A 25735-nucleotide genomic window follows, 5' to 3' on the forward strand; every position below is an offset into this window, starting at 1 on the left:
AGCGTAGGATATTGGTTATCATTTGATCGACAACTGAGTTTGGAGAGACTGCGGTCACTAGGATTCACAGAAGAAAGGAATCCAGTTGACGGCTGGCTTGAGGCGTTCAAAAAATTTAGAGACGCCAGCATTATAGCATAACTATATATTAATGTAAACAAAAGGGTGCAGTTATTCATTGTCTTGGCAACAGTCTTGGCAACAGTCGCAGAATGACCATATTGCATTAACAGCCAGATCCTAAGCACTCCGTTTTGTCTCTGAAAACGAAGTAATGTTACTCATCATTCCATTGCGAATATTTTTGTACTGAGAAATCGGATAGGAGAGCAAATTCTTTGATTTCTCAAGCGTTCCCATACTAGTTGCCATACTGTGAACGATGCTTTGATGACCTGGTTTGTCGCCTGTAGCCTCCCAGAACATGGCACCTCCAAGTTTTTTCTTCTTGATATACTCCTGCTTGTACTTCGCACTCTTCATGTTATCGAACGACACCAGCTGTAGAGTGGCGTTGTCGTATGAATATGTTGCCTTGGCCACGTTGTCCCAGTAAACCTTGGCTCCCGGTCGAGGAAGACCTTTATAAAGCCAGATACCAGGCTGGCCACGATTGCCGTTGGGTTGGCCGTAATATGGCTTCCCAAGGCCTTGAGTGTTGCTGAACGCCCGCCCGGACAGTGGCATGCCAAGATTGATCTTCCCAGGTGATATGCCTTCTTTGACATAGTCGTCAATTGCTCGTTCGATGCTGGCTTTCGTGCTTAGAGGATTTGGCCTGCTACGATAGACATTAGACTGGTGGCCAGTGGTATTCTCCCAGGGACCTATGAAATCGAAGGCCATTAACGACCAAAAGTCGAGAGACTTGTCCATCGCCTTAAAGTCAAATGCCCGGTAGTTTTGCGGCCCAGCTGGCGCTGGAAAGCTCAGTGTAAAGTGATATCCATTAGTGTACTTTGCAGAGTAGTCATCCAAGCCTTGGCGGAGTTCGGTAAGCATCTTTACACAATTAGTGTTCGTCTCCATAGTATTAGGATATTCCCAATCGAGGTCCACGCCATCCACACCCTTCCATACCAATGTTAGCTAGAATAACTAAGCCTACCCCTGTCTAAAAGACGATAATCTTACCCAGTCGGCTACCAGCTTGACAACAGAAGAGACGAAATTGGCTCTACAAGTATCGCTGGCGGCAACTGCCAGAAACTTTGGGGACCAATTGTATCCGCCGATGGATAGGACAACCTTCATGTTGCGGTTGGCCATTTTCTTGATGTACAGCTGCTTGACCAGCCCGTACGCATTGTGACTGGGCTCTTTAATGCTGTCGTTGTCGAATGGCTTTCCTATGTCTGCCCATGGATCAGAGGAAGCCCTTCACAAGGGTAAGTCAGCGCTCTCCAGTACAGGCAAATGGTAAGTGCTTACACAGTACCGTTTGGTTGGATATCCGCGAATGCGTAGAGTACATGGGAAACATCCTTCACCGGTATATTATCCGGGTTATATCCTGCGCCATAAATCCCCCAGTTTGTTACGTACAGAAGGCTACGGTGACTCTGCTTTGCGGTCGAATTTCCGCATGGACGCTCTGACGAGGGCGCGGCGAGAACTCGTGGTATGACAACCAAGGTTGCAAAGAGGGCGAGTAGGAACATTCTCACGGTTTATATTGTGCCAAAAAGCCGGTGGTGTAAGGTTACGATGGGTTGGACCAGGAAGTTGTAGGGCCGGTGCGACATAAGTCACCTATGAGACATGGACACATTGATAACTAAAATACTGAAGAGCCAAGGGACTTGTGGATTGGCAACGTTAATAAACGAGGCTTTTGGAGGACGCGTCGCTTTGTTGTCTTAAGCTTTCTGCAACAGGGAAGTGCTGGATTTTATTTCTTGCTAGTTGGATTTCCCAGTCCCCCTTCATGCAACGCATTGGCGATACCACCACCCCTGTTCCGGACGGAGGGTCCAACCAGCATCAGCACAATGATTTTTCCACAACGATGAGAACAAATTGGAAAGGTTCATCTGGCTATTGCCACTGTTCGAGCGAGTTGAGGTATGTCCAATCAAGTGCACGTTAACAATTGGAGCTGCGAAATGACCCTTGCACTCTCTTGTGTGATACGTGAACTACAGTCTACCAGGATTTGCTACTGTCCAAAGGTTATGTCCTGATTGGAAATACGTTTTAACCCCTCAAAGATTGTTGAATTTCTCGAACCCTCTTAAAGGTTTCCTTTCACAATCGTGAGAGGTCGCTTTGTTAGTTCGACAGAAACTCGACCTTACTCCTAGCTGAAGGCATAGACATACCCTATATGGCGAGTCATCCCCTACGAGAACCTGGTTGAGACTCTGAAGAAGCTTACTAACCATCGTCTCTCATCGTGTGCCTAAGGAAGATACGTCATAGAAGAGAATAGGTCCGCCCCAAATACCTGAAGAAATGCTATCGTCACATCGCTGCTGTACATGGTTGTATCAAAGGTTGGTGATGTGAAGATACAGCTCAGATCGCGCATAGTCTCCGGTTTAACTGCTGTGGTAAGTCAATTTCCGCAGTGAACCAGACTGCTTATAAGGTAGGAACACTCTTTTTTCGTTCTAATAACAGTTCCAATACTACATGAGTAAAATCCTTTGTTTAATACATTGCATATGCACCACTGCCTCCAATCCAGCGCCGAGACTGACTTGAAACGCAGAAATCAGGTGCAACGCTAGTCTATTGTCACTGTCAACGACATTGTTTTCAATCATGGACTTTTTTAAAAGCAAGTAAGCTTTACCGGGAGGTCCGGCTCGACATCTAGTATTTGTGGAAAGCTAAGCTTGGCAGGGTCTCAAGATGGTGACGAACCTTGTGTCGTTCTACTAATTGAGTTAGAACTTCGGTCTCTTATTTTTGGATGCAAACTTACAAATTGATTGAATTGAGATCGATAGAATTCCAAGCATTTTTTGCATGTCCTCATTGGGTGCTACCAAATAGGTTGTGACCGATTCTTATCAAGAAGAAAGAATTCACCTCTCTTGCTTAGGTATGTCATTCTTAGCAGGTACACGCTCATATTTTCCGTATCGTAATTTCTTGACCATGCCATGTTTGATACAGGTTAAGCGAGTCTAGTTTGCCTTCTATGCACAACTGGGCAATGTGAAGATATTCTAGGATCCGCTGTGGTCTTAGGGAGGTAGCCCATGAGTACATACAAAGGCTATCACTGATTACACTAAATATGATTTAATCAAAAGACAACGTCTCACGAGGGGGAAGCGGGGTAACAGGCCTCCAACCGCTTCTGACCCGCCGCGGGTGACTTCCCGCCTTGAAAGGACCTGGTCCCTGTCCCTTCTCCACACCCAATGCCGACCACCCGGTCGACTGACGCAGGTCATCTCGTCTGGGCAACCGAACTTCTCCTCTTCCACATCCTACGCTCAACTTCAAGAACCTAAACCCTTAGTTTTAGCCATCATCAGCGCCTCACTGTACAACGGGATTTATACCAAGCAACTACCTAATCTAAATCATGACGAAACGCAGCTGGTCAGATGCCACTGAAGGCATCGAGTTCATGACGGTAAGATGCTGGCTATGCAGCTGTTTTTACCGCGCATCATATTGATTATAAGCCGTAGTTGATGATTACTGGAAATGGCGAACAATCTTTCCCGCAAATATCTCGAAGAAATCAAGGCGTGTGCGGCGTGCCGCAAACATAAAGTGTGTCACTATCATTGTCTCCATCTTCATCTCTAGAGACACAGCCATTGTGGGTGGCTAAGCGATATTTTCAGATCAAATGTATTATGGACGAAAGCGGTCCACCGTGTCGTCGATGTGTTGAGCGAAGCTTGGCTTGCGTCTTGGGCAAGAACTTGCAAAGTATCATTGACGAAAAAACTCTGTGAGAGCAAGCTTCAAAATCGAGGTGGGCAAATAAACTGATTCTCTTGCAGGCACAATCAGGCTATTCTCCAAGACATTGAGAATCTTCACAATATTCTCAAAGAGGTTAACAAGAAGATTGGCTTACCGGAGCCAGCAGCACTTCAAAGTTCAGCACTACAAAAGTCCTCGGAGTCTCCATCACACCCAAACCGTTCTACACAGAGTGCTAACGAGAATGAATACCACCTGGGAAAGTCTGGGCGGGACAACTACGGTTTCATCTTGCGACAACTCGCCCAAAATATCGTCTGGAGATGAAAATCTACCTCATGTGCCAGTTTATTCACTCTACGCCCTAACCAAACTGAGAGCTCTAAGGTCACCGGACGCCCCAGAAGGCCATTAGAGCCCTGCTCAGCATAGTTTTATTGCGAGAGGTGCCTTGCGACGAGAGGACGCTGACCGTTTATTCTGTGTTTACCGAGACCGTCTGGATGCTTTCATGTATGGTGTTGGGTGCAAATACCCTCAGTTGGATGAGCTGAGACGCAAAAGCCTTGTTTTGACAGCGGCAACTTTGACGGTCGCTGCGCTTCATGACCCTCAGGCAAACAACCTGTATGGTGTTTGCAGGTCAGAGTTCCGCGGACTCACCGAAAAATCTATGTTTGATCGTAGGGTAAACCGTGACTATCTTCGCCTATGTGCGTCGCTTCGTATTGGCTCAGCGACATGAGCTGGATGCTTTCAGGATATGCGATACGGAGAGCGGCTGAAAGCAACCTTCACAACAGCTACAGCTTTGGACTGTCTCCGGTCTTTCAGTTTGATGTGTCATCACTGAACACCGAAAACCAGACTGTCTCGGGTCGAGATTTAAACTATGTTGACTATCAAATCACAATCTCAAACACATGATCATCATCTAATGTGTCTGTCTCGACACACACTTTGGATAGCACTTAGTAACCACCCAGGCATTGATAATGTATCTGACGAATTCTATTACCTTTAGCTGAGATCACATGCCCTGGATATTTCTTGGTCGGTATTCACTTTCCAAATATCGACATTCTTCATCAGTCAACTTGACCTTCAACGCCCCTATCGTCTCTTTGATTCTATTCTCCGAGGTCAAACCGACAATGGGCCAGCATCCCTGTTGCAAAACCCACGCTGTTGAGACTAAAGCCATGCTGACACCCTTTCTCTTTGCAATCTCTTCCACACGGTTGACAATTTCAAGATTAGCGTCGGCAAACCATACTTGCGTCTTCTTATCCGTTTGGCTTCGCAGCGATACGCCCTCTTCATTCTCTCTGGAGAGATGCTTTGCGAGCAGACCGTGTGCAATCGGCGACCATGGAATCACCCCAACTCCAGTTGCGCGGCAGAAGGGTAGCATCTCTCGTTCTTCCTCACGGTAAAGCAAGTTGTAGAACGGCTGCATTGAGATGAACTCCGTCCAACCGTTTGAACGAGCAACGTACTGCAGCCGAGCAAACTCCCACGTATACATGGATGACGCTCCGATGTAGCGGACTTTTCCAGACTGTACGACGTCGTGGAGGGCTCGCACGATTTCTTCCGGTGGAGTTTCTCGGTCGAGGCGGTGGATCTGAAGGACATCTGTAATAAACGTGGTCAGTATCATCACGTTGAATGACAGAGCATTATAATTTACCGACATAATCTGTCCCGAGCCGCTCCAGGCACTTGTCCACGGCATGAAAGACATGCTTTCTGCTTAAACCCATCTGGTTGACCAGTGGACCATCGTTGACGCTGGAAGGCCTTGATTCATCATCCATGACTGGGTTAAAGATCTTGGAGAAGATCACAACCTTCTGCCGTGGGATGTTGAACTCCTTCAGTGCCTTGCCAATGATGACCTCTGATTGACCGTTCGAGTACGTATCAGCCGTGTCCCAGGTGTTGATGCCATTTTCATATGCCGTCTTGAGTAAGTGCAGCCCCTCTTCCTCACCTAGAACCCACGGTGAGCCTTCCCATTTAGACGAACCAAAGGTCATGCATCCCAAAATGATCTTCGAAATCTTAAGGCCAGTGTTTCTATTAGCAATCAAGAGACCACTAATGGTTGAAGACAAAAGAATCAGCAGCTTGGAGCGAAGGACATGTTCTTGGCTCACAACATTGCGTTGAATCAATTAGTAAACCAGTTTCACAAGACTAACCTTGTGTATTCCATCTTGAAGATGTTGTGGATGCTATTTCACTGAGTATCGAAGTAGAAGAAGCCACTTGGAGTAACGATACTTATTGTTGATTCTCAAAGATTTCGCACAGTATATTTGTTGTTTTTGTCTTCCAATATCACTTCACGTCACCTAGCTCCATGGTCTCATCTCCTCCATCAGGGATCATTGTCCAGTCCGGTTACCGCCGGCTGCGTGATGGCCCCGAGTACGGTGCGGGGAAGCAACCACACCGATTTGGAAATGTGGGCCATCGGCATTCTCACCGATCCCTAATTTGGATGCGCTGCATCGGCCACTAGTCCGACCAACGGATTCAATACTCGAGAGTGGCTGCATATCCGATCGTTGGTGGCCGGTTACGTTCGGTAACTCACAGGAAGGATGAGGAGAAGCCTGAAGACGTAATCCGTCCAGGCCGGTGCCCCTCATTTAGATATGGAGGGACACAGCGAAGTCGGACAGTTAGAGCCGAGGGTGCATGATCGCGACCATCTTGCCAGAAACGCGTGGTATACATCGAAATCTGTTAATCTAGCACCTATCAGCAAAACAATATCGAGAAGATTTTAAACAAGAACGCAATAATGTCCAACGAGATTCTTGTCACAGGCGCGGCTGGCTTCGTCGGCCAGGCCCTCGTCAGCGCCCTCGTTAAAGCCAATCCTTCTACGACCCTGACCGTCACGGATGTCTTTGAGCCCTCAATTCCAGCCGACGTAGCGGGGGAGAGCAATAAGATCAACTCACTCAAGGCTGATCTCACCGATCCGGAAGCGGTGAGATCCTTGCTTTCAAAGCAATTCGACGCAGTGTACCTACTGCATGGGCTCATGTCTGGCGGAGCGGAAGCCAACCTTGACCTAGGTCTCAAGGTCAACCTTGACTCAGTCCGAACCGTTCTTGATCATCTTCGCAAAGAACATCCTGGAACCACCGTCGTGTTCACTAGCTCATGCGCAGTTTACGGCCCCCGTCAACCGGTCATCGAGAGCGAGACGGTGCCGAAGCCGAAAACGTCGTATGGCACCGAGAAGCTCATCATTGAGTTATTAGTGGAGGACTACTCACGACGCGGTCTTATCGACGGCCGAATTGTACGCCTCCCAACAGTGACAGTCAGGCCTGGTGCTCCTTCCGCTGCAGCATCTAGCTTCGCTTCCGGCATCGTCCGCGAGTCTCTCAAGGGCATCAAAAACATCTTACCCGTCAGCCGCGATCTAGAGATCTGGGTTTGCAGCCCCGCAACGGTTGTGAAGAACCTGGTAACGATCAAGGACGTACCGAAGGAGAAGTTTGGAGACTCAAGGGTCGTCAATCTTCCAGGTATCACGGTCACGGTCCAGGAGATCCTCGACGCAGTAGAAAGAATTGGTGGCAAGGAGGCACTAGCGCAGGTCGAGGAGAAGAGGGACCCCGCAATTTTGGCCATTATAAATACTTGGGCGGCTCGGTTCGATGTCAGCAGGGCGTATAGCCTGGGCTTGGAACCAGATGGCCCGATTTTAGAAGCTGTTGAGGCGTTTGCTAAGACCTTGGGAGCATGATAGTTGATCAATCGGCGTCACAATGGAAACCGATAAATACCTAAGGAGGAAGTCCTCTCTCCTCCATGTATACTAATCATCGAATTCCAGATTACAGCGGACGTTTCTTGTGAACATTCAATATTTCAAATTGAAACATTGTACCATTTTTTGAAGGGGCCTGTAAAAACTCATCAAGGTCACAAGAATTGACTCTTATCCTCAACAACACGGTCAGTAGCTAGTCTCATGTTTGAAATTGTACGAAGCAAATTAAGGAGACGTTCGTAGTTTACTATCTAAACTATGACCATCCACTGTGATACGCCGAACGGATCTTGAGAAATGAGGTAGGAGGGCATTCCATCGATCCTGGAGCATCAAAGCTTTGCCCGCCGTGTTCTCGAGCGCAGCTTCTGTCTTGACCGTTGCTCCGAAACTACCAAGTGGTCAACATCCAGAGTGTTCACCATTGCAGGCGTAGCCTGTCTGAGGCCTGTAATACCGCAAAGTCTCATCGAGGTTTCTAGTTCGTCCTTGAAGACTACCAGCAGTGAGACCCTTGTCATCAAGTTGCTATCTACGACTCTTAGCCGGAAGGACTTACTCTGTGAAAGATGCTCTACACCATCCTGCCCGTACATTAGGGAGTATAAAAGTGGTCTTCCCACACCTACAGCCGTGGCACCGAGTGCAATGGCCTTCAAAATATCGGAACCACGCTCGAAGCCACCATCGATATAAACTTCCAACTTGTCGAAGATATCGGGGCATTGCTCTTGGAGTTCAAGAAGAACTAGAATAGAGGCTTGCGAGCTGAAATTGATGTCCTTGTTAGCGATTTAATGTCGGAATAGCCTTGCTCGAGAACATACCCATCCAAAGATCGTCCACCGTGGTTGCTCAGTAGCACTCCATCGACACCATACTCAACTGCTAACCTGACATCGTCTGCAGTTTGAACTCCTTTGAGCACGATAGGAACGCCGCTCGCCTCTCTGATCCACGTGAGGTCCATCCATGTAATTGACTTGTCAATGTACTGAGCCATTAAACGCCCGAGTCCATTACCCTTTTTGTCCTTACTACTCTCGGCGCCGCTAATGGCAGCCCGAATCGTGCCTGTTTGTGCCACACGCTCATCTCCCTCTCGTTTTCCAGGAACAGGCGCATCCACAGTTACAAAAACGGCCTTGATGCCGAGTAAGCGGGCTGAACGAAGGATTTCTATTGTTTTATGCCGTTCGGAGTTAATGTAAAGCTGGAAAAAGAAGGGATGCGTGCGCGGGGCAGCTGAGACGATTGATTTTAGAGTATAAGATGCATTGCTCGAGATCTAAAGAGTTGATGATCAGTTCAGTGACTGGTAAGTGCGCCACGTGCATACTTACACATTGAATGATACCTTCATTTGCCGCCCCACGACTCAAAGCCAATTCACCGTCGGGATGTACTAGCTTCGCCATGGCTGCAGGTGAGATGAAGAAAGGGGCAGAGCTTTCAAACCCTAGAAGTTTTGTTTTCATATCGATATGAGACAGGTTTCTGAGGATCCTCGGCCGAATCATGATGCGCCTGATCAGCCTTTTGTCGTTTTTGTGCGTCATGAGGTCAGTAGCAGCAGAAGAGTAAAAGGCCCATATCTTTGCTGTAAGTACTTAAGAAGCAACAAGCTCGAGATCTGGCGCTCCAATGATGGACAGAAGTGGCGGTAATATAGGCATCTCTTCTTGCGCAGGCGAGAAGGATGTCTGCGCAGTCCCTGCACTGGATATCCCATTGCTATTAGCTAGTTGTAGTGCGGGTGCTAAAGCATCTAGATTAGCCTCATCGAGAATTCCAATAAACTTCTCGTCAGGTAGCTTCTCGAGTATATCAGGCACATGGACCTTGTCGAAGATCTCGTGGCATTTGAGCCGGCGTAGTCAAGTAGGACTGACAGGGTATCTGGATTAAACAATGTGTTCAATGTGACGGATTTGAGATTGGGTTTACTAACCGGATGGACCTCCTGGATGTTCACTGATAAAGTCAGTGATATTCCAAACTTTTGAGTGCACTGCGATCCAACAGTCTGCTTCTGTATTGTGTTTGCTTAGGTCTGTCAAACTGATAGTGGCTCTCCCCGCGTCATGCGTCTTGGTTTCCATTGTGATCTAGTGTTGTAGTTGCACTCCTCGCTCTTTCCTGGGTCCCAAAATGTCTCAGTGTTTCGTCCGTGAACACCGGCTGCGAGGGAACAAGGCGAAACGAGCAGCTTATTTGGCACAATACACTGTCGGTGTTGGTGTGAAATAACTTAGGCAGCCATTTTCAAGCCCTACTAACCCTCTGTTTCTTCTGTCTGAGCTCTGCTGCCTCGGCATCTTCCTAATCGCGGCACACTAGGTAGTGTTTCGGAGATCGCCTCCATCCAATGTCAACTCCGCATGCACGTCTCCCACGTATCGGCATTCCCGCCGATGTGGACCATGATACATTGACAAGAATTGAACCACCCTACACAATGATACATTCCCTCGACCACAAATGTCAAACAAAGATAACGCTAGTAGCCGATGTTACTCACCCAGGAGGGGGCTGAGTTCTTTCCATCATCGGAGCGCGATTGGGTGGGGCCCTAAGACGCAATTCGGCCGAAGAGCTTTCCGCATTAGTCTCCGCATTTTCGGATTCGTTGTATTATTGTTATATTGAAGACCTGACTTTAACACCTACCAGTTTTGGTCCAAATTGACCGTTTGCGCAAATCGGGAGATTTCAGCTTTGTGACCCTGAATCAAATAACAGCGACGTTCTCAATCTTTCGAACCCTCTAATTATGCCCTCCAGCACAATCGCCCCCAAAACGAAGCCACTCCCAGCGGGGGTTTACACCCCAGTCGTCACAATCTATCAGGCCGACGACCCGTTACAGCCCGTCGACCATAATGCCATGTAAAAGCAGTGTCAGGTGCTAATCAACGCCGGCGTGCATGGCCTTGTCTATATGGGGACTCACGGTGAACTTTGCCTTCTCACACCGTATGAGCGTAAAGCCATAATCGAAACCGCAGCCCGTTCAGTCAAAGACCTCGGAAAGCCATATTATCCAATCGTTGCCGGCATGTCTGCCCAATCAACGCGCAAAGCCATTCTCAACGCCAAAGACGCAGCGGCTGCTGGCGCAAACTTTGCACTTTTGCTGCCGCCTAGCTATTGGCCCAAGGCACTTTCCAATGACGCAATATTGGGCTACTTCCGGGACGTCGCCGACCATTCGCCCATCCCAATCGTCATCTACAACTTCCCTGGAGTGACCTCTGGCGTGGATCTGGATTCAGACCAACTGAGCGCTCTGGCGTCACACCACAACATCGTAGCTGTAAAGCTGACATGTGGCAATGTCGGCAAGGTGATCCGATTGACGAGCAAGTTCACACATGAGCAGTTTGGTGTCTTTGGCGGTAGCAGTGACTACCTCCTCCCAACACTATAAGCAGGAGGAAGTGGTTGCGTAACGGGGATGGGCAATATCTTTCCTGGTTCCACATCAGCCGTATACGATTTTTGGAAGGCTGGGAAAACGGAAATGGCCTTGAAGCTTCAGGGGGATGTGGCCAACGCGGAATGGGCATGCAAGAAAGGCATAGCTCTTACGATATACGGCACTTGGTACTTCTTTGGTCGCCATATAGGAATTGCCGATGAGTCCTCTTGGGAAATGAGGCGGCCATATTTGCCGCTGGACGACACAATGAAGAAGTGGGCATTGGAGACCCTAGGTGTGCCTGATGCCACCGAGAAGCAAAGACTATGGAAAAACTAGACCCATTTTGAGGTTAAGCTAAACAGAGCACAATGTGCCAGTTTTCCATTCTTAAAACTTGGCAGCGTCCATTCAAAAATATGTCTCGTGTTGAATGGATTCTCTCTTCCTGAGAGAGCCCGTTTGTACGATCGTACAAGGGTTAAAAGTTGAGGTAAACCAAAGATAAATTTTCCGTAATTATCTTCCTAACTACAAGACTTAGCATTCGTATACAAGATGTATGATCTCATACGTCCCTAAGTCAGTTCAGCATAAATATACTTTTGATCCCCTCAATGGATAACCGAGGGCCGAATATCTAGTCTGTGCCCTCTGCCATGATGTGTGTCCCTGAGTCGTGCGTGTCGTACAACCAGCTGGTGCTGTTATTCCAACATCTCGCATGATTTCTGTTAGTTGCTTCTTGTGAGAATCTCGATGGCATTTCAGTTCCAACAAAGGGACTAAATGAAGCCGGGCTATGTACTTCAGTTCCAAGACTTATTATAATGCAGTGTGATTGTAAGTAGTTCAAGCAAACGCACATCAATCACCGCCCATCTATTTACATAGCAGCAAGATATTTCATACCTTTGCTTCTCAGTTTAAGCACCGCCCACCCATTTCTGCACATTTTCTATCTTAACGTACTTAATATACTGGCGGTGGAAAGTGAAAGCAACATGTGCCACTGGTAGAGACGCATCTTCCTCAACTACGATGCTCGGGTAACTCAACTCTCGATTAGTCTTTTCAATAGAATTGTTCGTCATGCAATAGCCATGTCCTTCTTCAACCACTCTCTCCTTCCACGTAAGACCATCGTTGCTAGAGATTGCAACGGTCAATGTTTTCCGAGGGTTCCCCAAATGGCACTATTCCCGTTGACAGAATCCTGGGTTGGCCGCTTGTCATCTTCCGGTGTAATGTCATCGTAGAGTCCTTCTCTCTTTGTCATGTCGGGCTCAGCCGCAGACTTATTGAACACAATGATAATGGTTCCCGACGATAGACGAGCAGCACATATACCACTGTTAGGGTTGGGTAGAGAGATTGGCTTGGGAGGGCCCAATCTAGCCCATCAGAGGAGGTAGAACGGTAAATGTTGTCTGCCCAACGACTGCGGAAGAACGCGACGTACTCACGACCCTCTTTTTCTGGTGAAACGATGTTCATATGGACACAACCAAAACTATCAGGAACCACGCTCTCTGTCCATGTTGCGCCTTCATCTCGGGAGTAAAAGACAGCCGAAATGTCATTGTTGCCAATCCATCTCTGGCCAGGTGTTGACCGGCAACGAAAAACGGGAAGAACCCAGGTCCCGTCCCCAAGAACTACAAGAGGTTGACGCACAAAAACGCCAGTAATATCTTTAAAGGGAAACCGTGGCTCTGACCAAGTGATGCCTTTGTCGCTTGATGTACGAGCCATGATAAATGAACCATCTTGGTTGCCAGCATCTTGAGAGGTGTGGAATAGCCATATTTTTCCGGTTCTTGGTACTCGGAAAAGAACTGGGTTCTGACAGCTGCGATTGGCGTCGGACGAGATCCTTTGCGGTGTGGACCAGCCGTTTGAGTCAGGCTCCTTACGAGATAGCCAAATGCTAATGTCTGGAAGGCCTTCTTGAGAGCCTCCGAACCAGGCGCAAAGCAGACTCGAATCGGGGACTTGGAGAAGATTGGAGGCGTGGGACTGTACTGTTGCCGCAGGGATGGCAGCGGTGTAGAGAGTTTGAGACATGTCAAAGAAGTTCCTTAGTCGTTGGCTCGAGGGCCGAGGGACGAGAAACAACATGTATTCCAAGTTGGTAGGCCGATGCAGCAGCAGCTGAGACTGAGGAAAATTGAGTACGATTTCCTCACAAGTAACATTTGAAGGGAATCAATCACGTTTTGATCCTATGTAGTAAGTTGGACGACACTCCGCAATATTTTGCCCCTCATCTACCGTTACCCACTTTCCAACTTCCTAGTCAGCCAGCACCAACCGGCATGATCTCCGGCCCCGCTCTCATCGAATAACGGGTAGTCCTGGCCAAGTCCCGTATTGTAATCGCGTCTGAAAGTTTCCAGCTAGGTTTGCTCTCCGAGTTTCCTAGTTCTGCTTAGCCTCTGCGGGTAGAACGCATGCAAAATATTGATGTGGGTCCTGAATCCGGGAAGTTACATGCTAGAACTAGGCGATCAACTATTGACAAACAATATTGAAACACAACTTGATGGTGCTTCACGACTACGGTCTTCTCTCCGAGAAGAGAATTGACTGATCCTCATGGTTTCCTTATGCAGCTATGGGTCGAGCTATGCTGTGGGTTATGCGGGGTAGTTCGGTTCTTGAATCCTTCTCCATGGGGATTGCTAGGGCCTGTCACACGAGGATCGAGTCAGTTCATACGGATACATGATACGGTCAGAGACCTTCTGATATAATCCCTAGGATCCTAGGACTGTTGGTAGACCCTCTGACCTGACAATCTGAACTTTCAATCTACGACGCCAGTTGATTCGGTGAGAGTCTCATGAAAAATGGGCGGAGGGACTTCACTTTAAGCCTCTCCTGAATGGAAGAAGGACCCTAAAGAAATTTTTAACTCGAAATTACTCCTTCTAGGTATAACAATAGCTTTTGCCGGATACTCCTACGGGTTTGATCAGGGGAACGGAACATTGGAGGCATCATGACGTTTCCATCGTTTCGGAAAGCCTTCGGTTTTGACACCATCAGTAAGGCTGAAGCAGACACAAGAGGTAGGAGTCGCCATAGCTTGAAGGATTTGCTACAATACTAACAACTTGTTTAGAAGGAAACATAGCGGCAATGTGTGAGAAGAATTGTATCCTACGTTTTGTGTGCTGCATCGCTAACCATCGCAACTGTAGTGGCGGCCGGTGGAACTGCAGGCGCTTTACTGGTAGCCCCGCTGTCTGACTCCCTGGGCAGAAAGAAGGCCGTAACCGTGATGGCAGGTCTCTTCCTGGTTGGTTGTTCGATGCAAGAAGTTCCCAACCTTAACGTTCTTTACACTGGGCGACTTCTGGCGGACGTAGCCATTGGAGCGACTTCGATGGCGAGTACAAAGCAAATCAAGCCATTTTTTCGTTTGCTAATCAGCGACTCTCACAGCTTGCGCCACAGTACCTCGCCGAAAATTCCCCAAAGTCGGTTAGAGGCTCTCTCACTACATCATACAACCTGATGATCATACTGGCACTAGCTCTTGCCTTCTGGACAAATTATAGATTACCTGTACTCTTCAACTGTCACTACTTTTGATCATTGGAGTGTTCAAGCATTAACTCTCAGATACAGACGCGGTCAGTCTGTGGCCAGAGAAGGATCTCAACGACAACAAGGCTTGGCAATTGGCCCTTGGCATCCAGTTGATCCCTGGTTTCTTCTTATTTGCCCTCATCTGGTGTAGGTATACGCTAAAAATCCATACTAGGATTTCAGCATTGACAAGTTGCTCTTAAGTTGTCCTCGAGACTCCGCGTGCTCTTATCTCGAAAGGCAAACAAGAACAGGGCTTGAAAAACCTATGCAAGCTTAGGGGTTTGCCTGCAGACCACCCCTATGTTCGTCAAGAGTACATGGAGATCCTGGCTCAGTCTGAAGCCGAGCAGAAAATAGCAAAGGGTAGTTCACGCCGATGGGCTTCTTTACGAGCCATTATCTCTGACTTTTATAGGGTACGGCTACATTGTTGTCGTCAAAGACATTGTCACCAATGCGAGCAACCGCCGACGACTTTTTCTCGCCGTAATGCTCTTTCTGTTTCACAAACTCACGTGTACAGATTCGTTGAACTACTTTGCTCCTACCGCAAGTCTATCTTCTCAAAATTTGCGTGATTGTCGACTAATTTAGACACAAGATCTTCGCCATGATTGGAGTTCCCGAGGGCTCCAGCTCACTTTTGACAACTGGAGTTTACGGCATGGTCAAGCTGGCGACGACCATAATCTACTTGTACTTCATTGTCGATCGAGTCGGCCGTCGGCTTCCACTCATCATTGGTGCCACTATCCAGGCAACATCGATGCTTTACATCGGTCTCTTTCTCTGCTTCTCTGATGTTGAGCTGGGTAGCGGAACCACCCCCGGTGGTATCGTAGGCATTATCATGTAAGTCAAGGTCCTCGTTGTTCTTTCGTGTAGGTCTTGTGGCCGCAATGCTAAACCCGTTATCCAGGATCTATCTTTACGCCTTCGGCTAGTCCTTTGGCCACTCCGTCGCTCCTTATGTCGTTGCTGCTGAGATTTTTCTTCTCGGATTCGGTCGGTCTGTATGTCCTGCTGCCTCTTCACGAACTGGATTGTCAACTATGGCATAACTTCCGCGACTCCTCACATGCTCTCGACAATGAAGTACGGCACCTTCCTCTTCTTCGCCGCCATGACATATATCGGTGCGATTTTTGTCTTCTTCTGCCTTCCAGAGCTCAAGGGCCGCAGCATTGAATCCATGGACGATTTGCTCGCGCACTCCCTATGGACGATGTTCAAGCGCGCATACCCTACTGAAGACGAAAAAATCAGGCATGATGTCCAAGAGAAGCTGCACCAAGAGTATAAAGGTACGTCACACGTGACAATGATTGAGGACAGTGGAAGACGATCCTGAACGACAACACGGGCATGTGTGGTTAGAAATCAGGGTGCGAGTTATGTGAACTGGGGCATTGTTGATGAAGTAGTCTATTCTATGTTTTGAGTCATAAACCAATACACTTGGTGTCCAAACAAAATCGTCATCGATTGGACAATTTTCCCGCAATTCAGCCGTTACTAGTACTCGAGTCATGAAAAGGAGATGCTGTGCGATAAGCTGTTCTACGTTACTCAGCAGCCGAGACAACGAAATCCGGTCCTGATGATAAGGGATCTCCTGTCAGATAACGGTTTATCTTGTGAAAGTGACTCTGGAGGGCAGTGGAAAAAAACCGAGAGCCCGATGACGGCCTTGCCTCCGTTTTTGCGGGGAAAGGATTGTTACCGACTCAATCTGCATGGTGCTAGAGCAAAAAGGGCGAATGCCCCAGTAAAGAATTGTCTGGGAAATTCCGTTATCTCTCCATGTAGTCCACTCATCGTGCCTGGACCGCCATCAGGTCCCTCTTTTTCCTCTTGACAACAAGATCCCCACGCGTCGCCTGTGTCACCAGTTACGCCCAACGCGCTAGATATCATCGGTCACAGGTCGCTTGTGCATGTTCCATGGAGGATCGAACCGAACCTTTCATGGCTTCATTTACACAATCGGAAACCCGACGTCGAAAGGGCTCAAAGCACGATAAAACAGGTTGTTTGACTTGCCGATACCGGTAAGCATCCGGCACAGCCACTGCCACCCTGTTAACATGCCAACCTGACATCTTGCGACTTAGACGGAAGAAATGTGTGGAAAACACCTTTCCAATCTGTGGTACTTGTGCTCGCCTGAACCTGAAGTGCGTCCGGTCGTCAACTCGCGACGTTGTGCCAACAAGCTGGGTGGACCAAAAGCAACCCACCAAACAGTCTCAGCCGACATCAACAACTGACAATCGGCAAGAGCTATCATATTGTTTCCCACTGTATTCACCAACGCCCACAGGGGATCATGCCGAACTCCCTCAAAAGCGCCAAGTCATGAGATATTACATCACAGTGTTGTGCCATTACTTAACAGCAAGTGAACAGTTCAATTCATTTTTATCGGGTGAGTCTTGGTTCCAGCTAAGGATTCACCATCTTGGTTTGACTCACATACCTTAATCTCTCACTGACAAAATCCTTAAGCTTTTCTTCCTATGGCTATGGAGTCGACTGTGCTCTATGACGCACTAGTAGCATTCGCTTCTGGACATCTATCTCTTTCAAACGAATCTTACAGAGTCTCTGCCCTTAAGGCTCACTCAACGGCCATCAATAATCTCGCAACGGCGCTCAGTGCGCCCCAGCAGCAGATTACATGGTATGAGACAAAAGCAGCAACTTGTCTTGCTTTTGTCGTAGGAGAAGTTTGCGTAGGCGACAACCATGGATGGTCTGTTCATCTCAATGGAGCCAAGCTACTGATCGAGTCGGCTGTGGCTAACACAACCGCGGGCGTTGTGCTGCGTGGCCCAGAAGTTTTCAAAAAGAGTTCCGAGGGACAGTGGATTCTCCGAAATTTTGCATATCATGACATGATTGGTAGTGTCACTCTACGGAGGCGGCCCTTGCTTGACTGCAGTTATCTGGACGGCATCACAGACGTCGTTGATACATATCTGGGCGTTGCCACGGACCTACTGCGTCATGTTGCAACACTCAGCAGTCTTCATGAAGAGACAAGACCTGGACCAGAATTTACCACTGTGGAAACGGCGCAGAGGACGGCAATTTTCCACGCTACATGTACAGAAGTCGAGCAAGAGTTGCAGCACTGGCAGTGCCGCCACGATGCTGCCCCAGAACTTGCTGCTTTGGCATACGCTTTTAGAAGCGCAGTGCTGATAATCCTGTATCGACTAATCCGGGATCGCCTCATTTCCGAGGGTGATTGCAAGGAGATGGAGTACATTGCGACGAGATGGGACATCCTCCCAACAAAGATACGTACACAGGTGTCAAACATCCTAAGGCACGTCTCTGATATTCCCATTGGGTCTCATACCGAGTCAGCAATACTTTTTCCACTCTTCCTAGCCGGTGGTGAGGCTACGGAGCACGAGCACACGGATGCTGTCCGCATCCGCTTGCAGATGACGCTGCAAAAGCGTCAATTTCAGAATATCGCACGCTCTTTGACTATTCTAGAGGATTTGTGGCAAAGGAAACGGGCAGCGGATGAAAACCGGGTAGACTGGACAAATATCTTAGATGAGACAGGAGAGCATCTTCTTTTGACATAATTATTCTGCGGCAATGCTATCGAAGTTCCGTTCAACTCTATGCAGCGCAAGGAGCTAAACTTTCCTAATTGAGCATCGATAATAGTCTAAATTGCGTGCCCAAACCCGGTTTGTGGCCGCTGTGTTTACCCAATGATTCAATTGCATGTCTAAAGATGGGATGGGGCAAAGAACCTACCCCGCCTTGACGCAACCCAGATACGATACGCCAGATACGCCGTGCGGGAACCCGCGGCGCGCCATGAACCCACATGATACCAACGCTATCTGATCCTCAAGGCTAGCTACCTAGAAGTAGACGTTTTAAACACTTAACCCCTCATTGTAACCGCTTAACTCTGGATCTTTAGTCCTACAGCCCGTCAAACTCGCCAAAACGTTGCGCTGAAATGGCTACTGCCTCCAACAGGGTCGTCAAGGCCCTATCGAAAGTTGCCCCTGCAAACAAATCCGCGGTTGAACCAACCAAAACAGCTCCTACTATTAGTGCTGTTCTTCATCGCTCACTGCAGAGTGCACCGCCACAAGTCGTCTCGGCAAATGGCAAGCATTTGACTTTTTCCGACGGCCGAACTATCCTTGACACAACATGTGGTGCTGCCGTGGCCTGCATAGGCTCGAACAATGAGCGAGTCAAACGAGCGATGGTCAAGCAAATTGACAAGTTTGCTTACTGCAATTCCATGTTCTTTGGTCACGAGGTTGGAGAGCAGTTGGCGGCTGAGTTGATCCAGGGCACTGGGGGTGCCATGTCGAAAGCCTATTTCATGTGTTCTGGTAAGATACAGGATAAAAGTTTGTCATTCCAATGAAACCCGCTAAAAATTGGCCACAGGATCTGAAGCTATGGAGTCTGCCATGAAAATGGCGCGGCAATACTACATGGAGTTATCTCCTCAACAGCCCAAACGTGTCAATTTCATTGCTAGGCAAGGCTCGTATCATGGCACGACACTTGGTTCACTTTCGATGAGTGGCCATGTAGCTAGGCGGAGCCTCTTTTTGGACCTTTTGTTGCCTAACATCGCTAAAGTCTCAGCTTGTAACCCATACCGTGGAATGATGGAGGGTCAGACTATCGAAGAGTACGTTACGCAACTAGCGGATGAACTGGACTGCAAATTTCAAGAGCTGGGACCAGACACAGTATGCGCATTTGTCGCTGAGCCCGTTGTTGGCGCAGTAAGTCCTACCATAATAAGATAGCCGAGAGTGCTTATGCTGACTGCGAAATGCAGACTTTGGGATGTGTTCCAGCTGTCCCTGGGTACTTCAGAGCAATGAAAAGGGTTTGCGACAAATACGGCGCGCTTCTCATCTTGGATGGTTAGAGCCTGGCTAAACACAGAACATTCCTATTCAAGCAAGCCACTAACATCTTCACAGAGGTTATGTCTGGTATGGGTCGCTCGGGTACGCTGCACGCATGGCAGCAGGAAGACGTTATTCCCGATATCCAGACTGTCGCAAAAGGACTTGGAGGCGGATACGCGCCGATGGCTGGCATGTTAATCAACCACCGCGTAGCAAACGCTCTTAGATATGGTACCGGGTATGTTTTCACTGCACTTTGACTATGTAAAGATAACGCTAACAGGGGCGAAGCTCTTTCTCTCACGGACACACCTACCAAGGCCATCCAGTTGGGTGTGCTGCAGCATTAGAGGTGCAGCGTATCATTCGAGAAGAGGAACTCGTTTCAAACGTTCGAAAGCAGGGAGCTCTCCTTGAAAACCTTTTGCTGAAGCATTTGAGCGATCATCCCTTTGTCGGCAACATCAGAGGAAAGGGTCTCTTCTGGGAGTAAGTCGAGAAAATCCTTTGCAGATATCTATAGTTTGATTAATCCGCGTTTCAGATTGAGTTCGTCCGTAATAAAGCGACGAAAGAGCCATTCCCACGGTCAGCGGATATTGCTAACAAAATTCACCTCGTGGGAGTCAATGAGTTTGGAATAAGTCTCTACCCCGGAACTGGGACAAAAGATGGGTTCTAGGTGACCACATTCTTCTTGCGCCTGCTTACACAAGCACCAGCGATGAGATTAAGTACATTGCTGCGAGAACTACGGATACTGTCCGTAAAACTTTTGATGAGCTGAGTGCTGGCGCTGCGGATTTGTTCTGATCAAATCGTCAAAGAAAGCTCATGACTATGTTGTTCTCATGTTGTGATAGTAAAGGGCTATTATGGTTAGCGTGGCATGTAGGACATGAAGGACTGACGAAATACGAATCAAACATTTTCCTCTTGCCTTTAGAGTGATTAACAATGTATCATACCCTTGTCCTAGACGTTCAATTTGTTGACCATTCAGAAAGTAATATCACACACATCGAATGTTTCCCAAGCATCCACATGTCTGGGGCCAAATCGATGAACTTTCAATCATGATACTGAAGGAGTGTGATAAAGCCTGGAGGCTGTCGGTGAACCATGATTCGTCCTTGAGGAAAAAATGAGCTAAGAAAGGCGCATTGAGAATATGTAAAAATGCACTTAAGAGATCCTTTTGTGCTAAGCCTAAATTCCTTTGGCCTATCTCTTTGCAAATGAACAATATCATTTGTCTCCCTTCAAGCTTTCCCATGGTATCATCATGCAAGATCAGCAAAGATATAGCAAGGACATTCTTTCAATACGGTTTACACTGAAGTCTTCTCTAAATAGCCCAAACACACACACCAGAATAATATGTTACGCGTAGAACCCACCAGTTGGGAGCCGGCGTTCGTGGCGCCTCGGTGAGCGCTGGTCTAGCAAGCTTTTTTCAATCAGAAGCTTAGCGTCTGTCCCGCTTCCTTCGTGACGGCTGCTTTTACGTTGGCAGATCCCAGAAGGGAGTAGGCATAAGGAGGGCTGCTGGATGTGAGCTTGCCGGCCGGTGCAGTGTTTGCACTCTGGCCTCCGAGAACAACGTCAATGGCAACGGCGTAACTACATTACCTAGTGTTAGTCTTCCGGTAGGTAATCAAAGAATACTAGACAGATAGACGTAACGTACCCGGTTTCTTTACTAGACTCGCTAAAGATAGCTTTTTTGCCAACATTTTCAAAAACAGAGCTCTGGATGAGAGCCTGAGCACCCATACGAGTGTTCAAACCAGTATCCATGGTGTTGTAGTACTGGTTGTAAACATGAGCTGTTCCAAATCTCAAGAGGGGGCCACGGCTGCGGACGTTGTAGAAGTGGTTGTTGGCATAGGTTACGCGCAAAGTTCCAGTATCCTCAGCTGCATTGTTGTCAGAGTGGCCCACAAGAGAGCCCTTAGAGTGGTCGTGGAAGTAGGTGTGGGAGATAGTGACCCAATCAGCAGCGTGAGAAAGGTCAGTCAGTCCGTCGTAAAAGTCCTTGTCGCCGTTGCGGGTAGCTGATAGGTCACAGTGGTCGACCCAGACGTTCTTGGAAAGCTGAATGGTTATCGCATCACCAAAATTCGCTTCGACCTTGCTGATTTTCATGTTGCGTATAATGACATTTTTCTGTCCCAGAATGGTGAGACCTATGCCTTCAAGAGCTGCAGGTTTGTTTGTTAGCTATGTACGCATGGCATAAAATACAAGAGGCAACTGACAGCTGCCAGTCTTTCCAATGATGGTCTTGTCGGAGCCAACTTGCACCTTGGCCTTGCCGACAATATTACCCTGGATTATGACGATTCTAGGGTCGGATGCGTTTGCAGCGGCGGAAAGTTGGGCAAGGTTTGCAACAGTCGTAGTGGTACCCCCAGCACCACCTGTGGTACTAATCACAACAACTTAATCTTGGAATATCTGACAAGGAACACAGAATGTATTCACCCACCCGCCGTTTTGAGTAGCATAGCCTATATTTGCGGCATCTGTGATGGCTGCTCGTTTGTTCAAGATGTCGCTCTCCTGGGAAATCGGTGTTGGCGAGGCTAGTACGGCGACCACCACTAAGGCCCAAGACACAACGGAGTTGGACTTCATGAGAACTGAGAAGTAACGGAGGATAATAATATCAAGAGTATACACGAGAAAGAAGAAATTCACGATATCACTTGTGAAGCATTCTTGGGTAAGCATAAGCCATCATTTGAACTGGTGGATGACAATCAGATATTATATGCGAATCCCAAGCGAACTAAGAGATGTAGTGATATATCTTGCATCTAGCATACTCCACAGTTTCTATTGAAAAATGCCGGCCAAGACAGAGCAACACTAACTCGTAAGTACAGCATATTATTATCTTGGCAATGTAGCGTTGTCCTTCAATCCAAATCATTCCACGGCCTCTGACCTACTTTCTCAGGTGGAGATGCCGGCACTTTTGAATTCCCTCGAATGAAATAACGACTTCCCTATCATCGCGTGAACTTCACAGAGCCTATCATTTGGATCAACGCAGGTTTCCAGGGCCGGCACACAAAGCAAGGGATGCTGCACGTTTATTGGACTAGCAAATAATTCAGTTCTTGGGAGGTTTGGATCGTCACACCCACCCCCAGTTCAAGGGCGTCGTGCGGAAAAATTATTGTTGGAGGAAAATTGCCAGAATTAGTCACCCCAATGACACGGATGAGAGACCGCTGGGGAAGGGGGGGGGGTTGGCGACGTGAGACAACGTTGGCAACCAGGAAACCCAGATACTCCGGGGGTTACATTGTCCCCGCTTCTTCCCGGGCTTAATCGCGTCCGGTATGGAGAACACACAGGTGGACTACCGGTAGATGAGAGTGCCTCAACGTTCTGATCAACGGCCATGACCCACAGAATAAAAAAAAGGTATGGCTTAGAGCCGGAAACAAAACAATGAACATGAGAGTATGATCCAGTGTAAACATTTGGATGTGGGCGCGTCTCACTGATGATTCACCCAACTCTCCGCGGAGCTCCGCTGAGACATGGCAAAACATGATGACTCTGTCGATTGGATTATGGGGCTACATTGGTGGTTTACCAAACTTATTAGAGTCTCTGAGGACACTCTTTCCTTAAGCTTTTCCTAGGTCAAAGGATGGCTGAGCCCCACGATAGCGGTCCTCTCGTACGGATGAGCTAAACAAAACGACGATGGCTACATCTCATCTGAGCTCGTCGTCTAAAACAGTGCCTATAAATCCTTTTTGCTTCACATGTGCCGCATACACGGAGCAGAGGAAAAGCTAATATTGTTCGTCTTTCAAACTCATACTATAGACTTTGCATGCTACCTATGTGGATTCCAGTATTGGCCGTGTAGCCATATTGATGTTTAGCGGGAACGATTACTCCGAGTGAAGACTTGCCCTAATCAGCCACTAACAAGCATTTTGAGCCGCATTTCAGACCATCGACAGAAACTTCATCCATAGCTGTGGTGTGTGTGGCCCTTTCTCCTGGACGCACTCAAAATTCACTGGCAGGCTGTCAAAGCCTGCCACTGTAGGACCCGAGCTGAGGCACCACGGGCCCCAAGAGTAACAAGACTTAAGCGTATTTGGCTCAATCTGAAATAAGCTGAACTATACGTACGAGCATACGATTACGTCGTATACATTTGAGTTTCAGTGTCCGCCGCTTTGTTGTTAACTGCTAGGGAAATCTTTGATTGCACGCATTCTGGCTTCATCTCAAATCGTTGGTTTTAGTTATCAAAAGTGACCAGCGACATTGCTCGAGGGTGCTTTTCTCCTCTGCTTTGTACATCCGCTTCAAAAAGGGTGTACAGCAAATCTTAGCATTGTGTTAAAAATCCAGAGTTTTTTAGTAGGCTGCAGATTGCCTTTACGGTCCCTGTTTAGATTGATTTTGGTGATGGCTGCTTTCTTCATAAGGCGCCAATCGTAACAGTTTCTTTGGGGATCAGGATAACTATCAGAGAAACAGGGTTGCTTTATTAATTCGTTTCGCCCGCTTTTTGGACTTTTCATCGGAAATAGGACAGCGCCTTGAATTTCCAATTCCGTTGCGTTTAAGAATAAAGGTAAGAAAGCCAAGATATCTGGAGCTGCGTTATCATCCTGTCGCAGACGGTCTTGATTTCATGTGTTTGAAGGGCAGCAGAGTTGGCTGGCGTCGTTAATTCTGTCTGATACGTTTTAAAGATCAGATGTTCGATGCCGGAACTCCTTTTCCTAAAGCTTGGAAGCTATTGTGAGCATGAGCCACCAAGTCCGAGCCCGTGTTTCGGTATTCACGGCCTAATCTCAAGGTCTACGCGTACCTGATGGAATGAACATACACCCCTTCTGCTCTAACCTCAACATCGCACAAACCGTTTCACCGGATCTTTTTCGGACTGCACTGACCTCGAGGTGAACAGCCAATGGCAAAGCTGACGTTGCCACTTACCCCTGAATAAGGGAGGGAGATCAACCATCCCCTCTTTTCCCACCTGCCGGAATATTCCCGAAACCTTTGTTCGACCCATCAAGACTGACAACCCAACCTCCCGATGCAGGTGAACGTGTTCGACAGTCAGAATCGTGAATACCCTAGGGCCCGTTAATTTGTTCCAGAACATCTTTCAACAACTCCAAAATGGCGGTCTAAACCAGCCGTTTGAATTTTAGTAACCGCCCATATTTAGACCCTCCGAACTAGGCCAGGGTCTCGGGCGAGGTGTCGAGCTATGGAGTGGTTGGAATGTTAGCCAAGGATTCCAAGTCCATGTCATCGGAGCTGAGCAAGGGTATGCCAACTTTCAAGCAGAGTGGCTAATCACGACCTGCCTTTCCCAATCCGTGTGACCAGTCAACCCGACTTAGCTCAACTGCTCCTTTGCCCAAAAAGAGGATACCCTGGTAACCTCGCTCGTGAAAATGCAGATCATCCTCCACTTTAGGGAATTCTCAAGGACCCGAGGTAGCCCGTTTTGACTCTAAAGGCTGTTACTGCTCGCCTCAACCTCGTGGCTCGTGAGACCAGCCACATCATCTCGAGTCAACGCAAGCTACTGGATAGAATTTCAAATCAAGACTGACCACTGATTGTCAAGGAGGTGGGATGTCCACAAGCTTAGAGCGATGATTACCTGCCACCCGATACAGTCTTCCTGCCACCAGTGTTCCCACTTTGTTGCAGGAGGATGTATGTCGTGGCCATGGCGGAGCACCTGCAGTCATCTGCAATAAACTGACTTGGCTTAAGTCACATGGCCGACTGCTGTGGATCAAACAATGAAGGGATTCCTACAGCTTATACAGATTGCCAACATTCATCGGAGGCTACTCCGGTGGTTTACTCACCGCTTTGTAAGTTCCATCATGATAACCCTTGTTGGTCCTTTCATCCTGTCTCCGAGCGTGTTGAGAACAATGGGGATAGGGGCTGACGCGCCCGTTTTGCTTCTTGGCGCTCGCATATCCAGGCCTCTGGCCTCCGGGGACAGCAGTGTCAAATCCTTATTAGCAAATTATGCCTATCCATGGACATATGATACTATGGGTCTTGTGAGAGATGGAG

The 25735-nt window shown here is 48.0% G+C and overlaps 9 protein-coding genes across 9 annotated transcripts; 6 read left to right on the top strand and 3 right to left on the bottom strand.

Annotated features, from left to right (window-relative positions):
- Positions 1-240: 240 nt before the first annotated feature.
- On the bottom strand, positions 241-1661 carry ColSpa_04835 (endochitinase 1; the record flags this gene model as incomplete). Its single annotated transcript, XM_049271047.1, has 3 exons — positions 241-1089; positions 1135-1378; positions 1432-1661. 3 exons carry the CDS (start codon positions 1659-1661, stop codon positions 241-243), a joined length of 1323 nt encoding a protein of 440 aa, XP_049127004.1.
- A 3263-nt stretch (positions 1662-4924) lies between these two features.
- Positions 4925-6115, bottom strand: ColSpa_04836 (very long-chain fatty acid transport protein; the record flags this gene model as incomplete). The annotated part of the gene is made up of 3 exons (XM_049271048.1): positions 4925-5532; positions 5588-5976; positions 6102-6115. 3 exons carry the CDS (start codon positions 6113-6115, stop codon positions 4925-4927), a joined length of 1011 nt encoding a protein of 336 aa, XP_049127005.1.
- A 594-nt stretch (positions 6116-6709) lies between these two features.
- Positions 6710-7669, top strand: ColSpa_04837 (D-erythronate dehydrogenase; the record flags this gene model as incomplete). Its single annotated transcript, XM_049271049.1, has 1 exon — positions 6710-7669. The coding sequence occupies one exon, from the start codon at positions 6710-6712 to the stop codon at positions 7667-7669; it is 960 nt and encodes a 319-aa protein (XP_049127006.1).
- A 3085-nt stretch (positions 7670-10754) lies between these two features.
- On the top strand, positions 10755-11126 carry ColSpa_04838 (putative 4-hydroxy-2-oxoglutarate aldolase, mitochondrial; the record flags this gene model as incomplete). Its single annotated transcript, XM_049271050.1, has 1 exon — positions 10755-11126. The coding sequence occupies one exon, from the start codon at positions 10755-10757 to the stop codon at positions 11124-11126; it is 372 nt and encodes a 123-aa protein (XP_049127007.1).
- Positions 11127-11219: 93 nt separating this feature from the next.
- On the top strand, positions 11220-11456 carry ColSpa_04839 (uncharacterized protein; the record flags this gene model as incomplete). The annotated part of the gene is made up of 1 exon (XM_049271051.1): positions 11220-11456. The coding sequence occupies one exon, from the start codon at positions 11220-11222 to the stop codon at positions 11454-11456; it is 237 nt and encodes a 78-aa protein (XP_049127008.1).
- A 3871-nt stretch (positions 11457-15327) lies between these two features.
- ColSpa_04840 (putative quinate permease) lies at positions 15328-15661 on the top strand (the record flags this gene model as incomplete). The annotated part of the gene is made up of 2 exons (XM_049271052.1): positions 15328-15569; positions 15637-15661. The coding sequence occupies 2 exons, from the start codon at positions 15328-15330 to the stop codon at positions 15659-15661; spliced, it is 267 nt and encodes an 88-aa protein (XP_049127009.1).
- Positions 15662-15807: 146 nt separating this feature from the next.
- ColSpa_04841 (putative quinate permease) lies at positions 15808-16094 on the top strand (the record flags this gene model as incomplete). The annotated part of the gene is made up of 2 exons (XM_049271053.1): positions 15808-16021; positions 16048-16094. The coding sequence occupies 2 exons, from the start codon at positions 15808-15810 to the stop codon at positions 16092-16094; spliced, it is 261 nt and encodes an 86-aa protein (XP_049127010.1).
- Positions 16095-18711: 2617 nt separating this feature from the next.
- On the top strand, positions 18712-20449 carry ColSpa_04842 (putative aminotransferase; the record flags this gene model as incomplete). The annotated part of the gene is made up of 7 exons (XM_049271054.1): positions 18712-19099; positions 19158-19504; positions 19525-19648; positions 19709-19874; positions 19928-20125; positions 20160-20224; positions 20271-20449. 7 exons carry the CDS (start codon positions 18712-18714, stop codon positions 20447-20449), a joined length of 1467 nt encoding a protein of 488 aa, XP_049127011.1.
- Positions 20450-21096: 647 nt separating this feature from the next.
- Positions 21097-22276, bottom strand: ColSpa_04843 (pectate lyase plyB; the record flags this gene model as incomplete). The annotated part of the gene is made up of 4 exons (XM_049271055.1): positions 21097-21259; positions 21327-21840; positions 21868-22059; positions 22102-22276. 4 exons carry the CDS (start codon positions 22274-22276, stop codon positions 21097-21099), a joined length of 1044 nt encoding a protein of 347 aa, XP_049127012.1.
- Positions 22277-25735: the final 3459 nt, after the last annotated feature.

This window comes from Colletotrichum spaethianum (assembly GCF_022836535.1).
Source record: "Colletotrichum spaethianum MAFF 239500 DNA, contig10, whole genome shotgun sequence".
In the NCBI taxonomy this organism is placed as follows: domain Eukaryota; kingdom Fungi; phylum Ascomycota; class Sordariomycetes; order Glomerellales; family Glomerellaceae; genus Colletotrichum; species Colletotrichum spaethianum.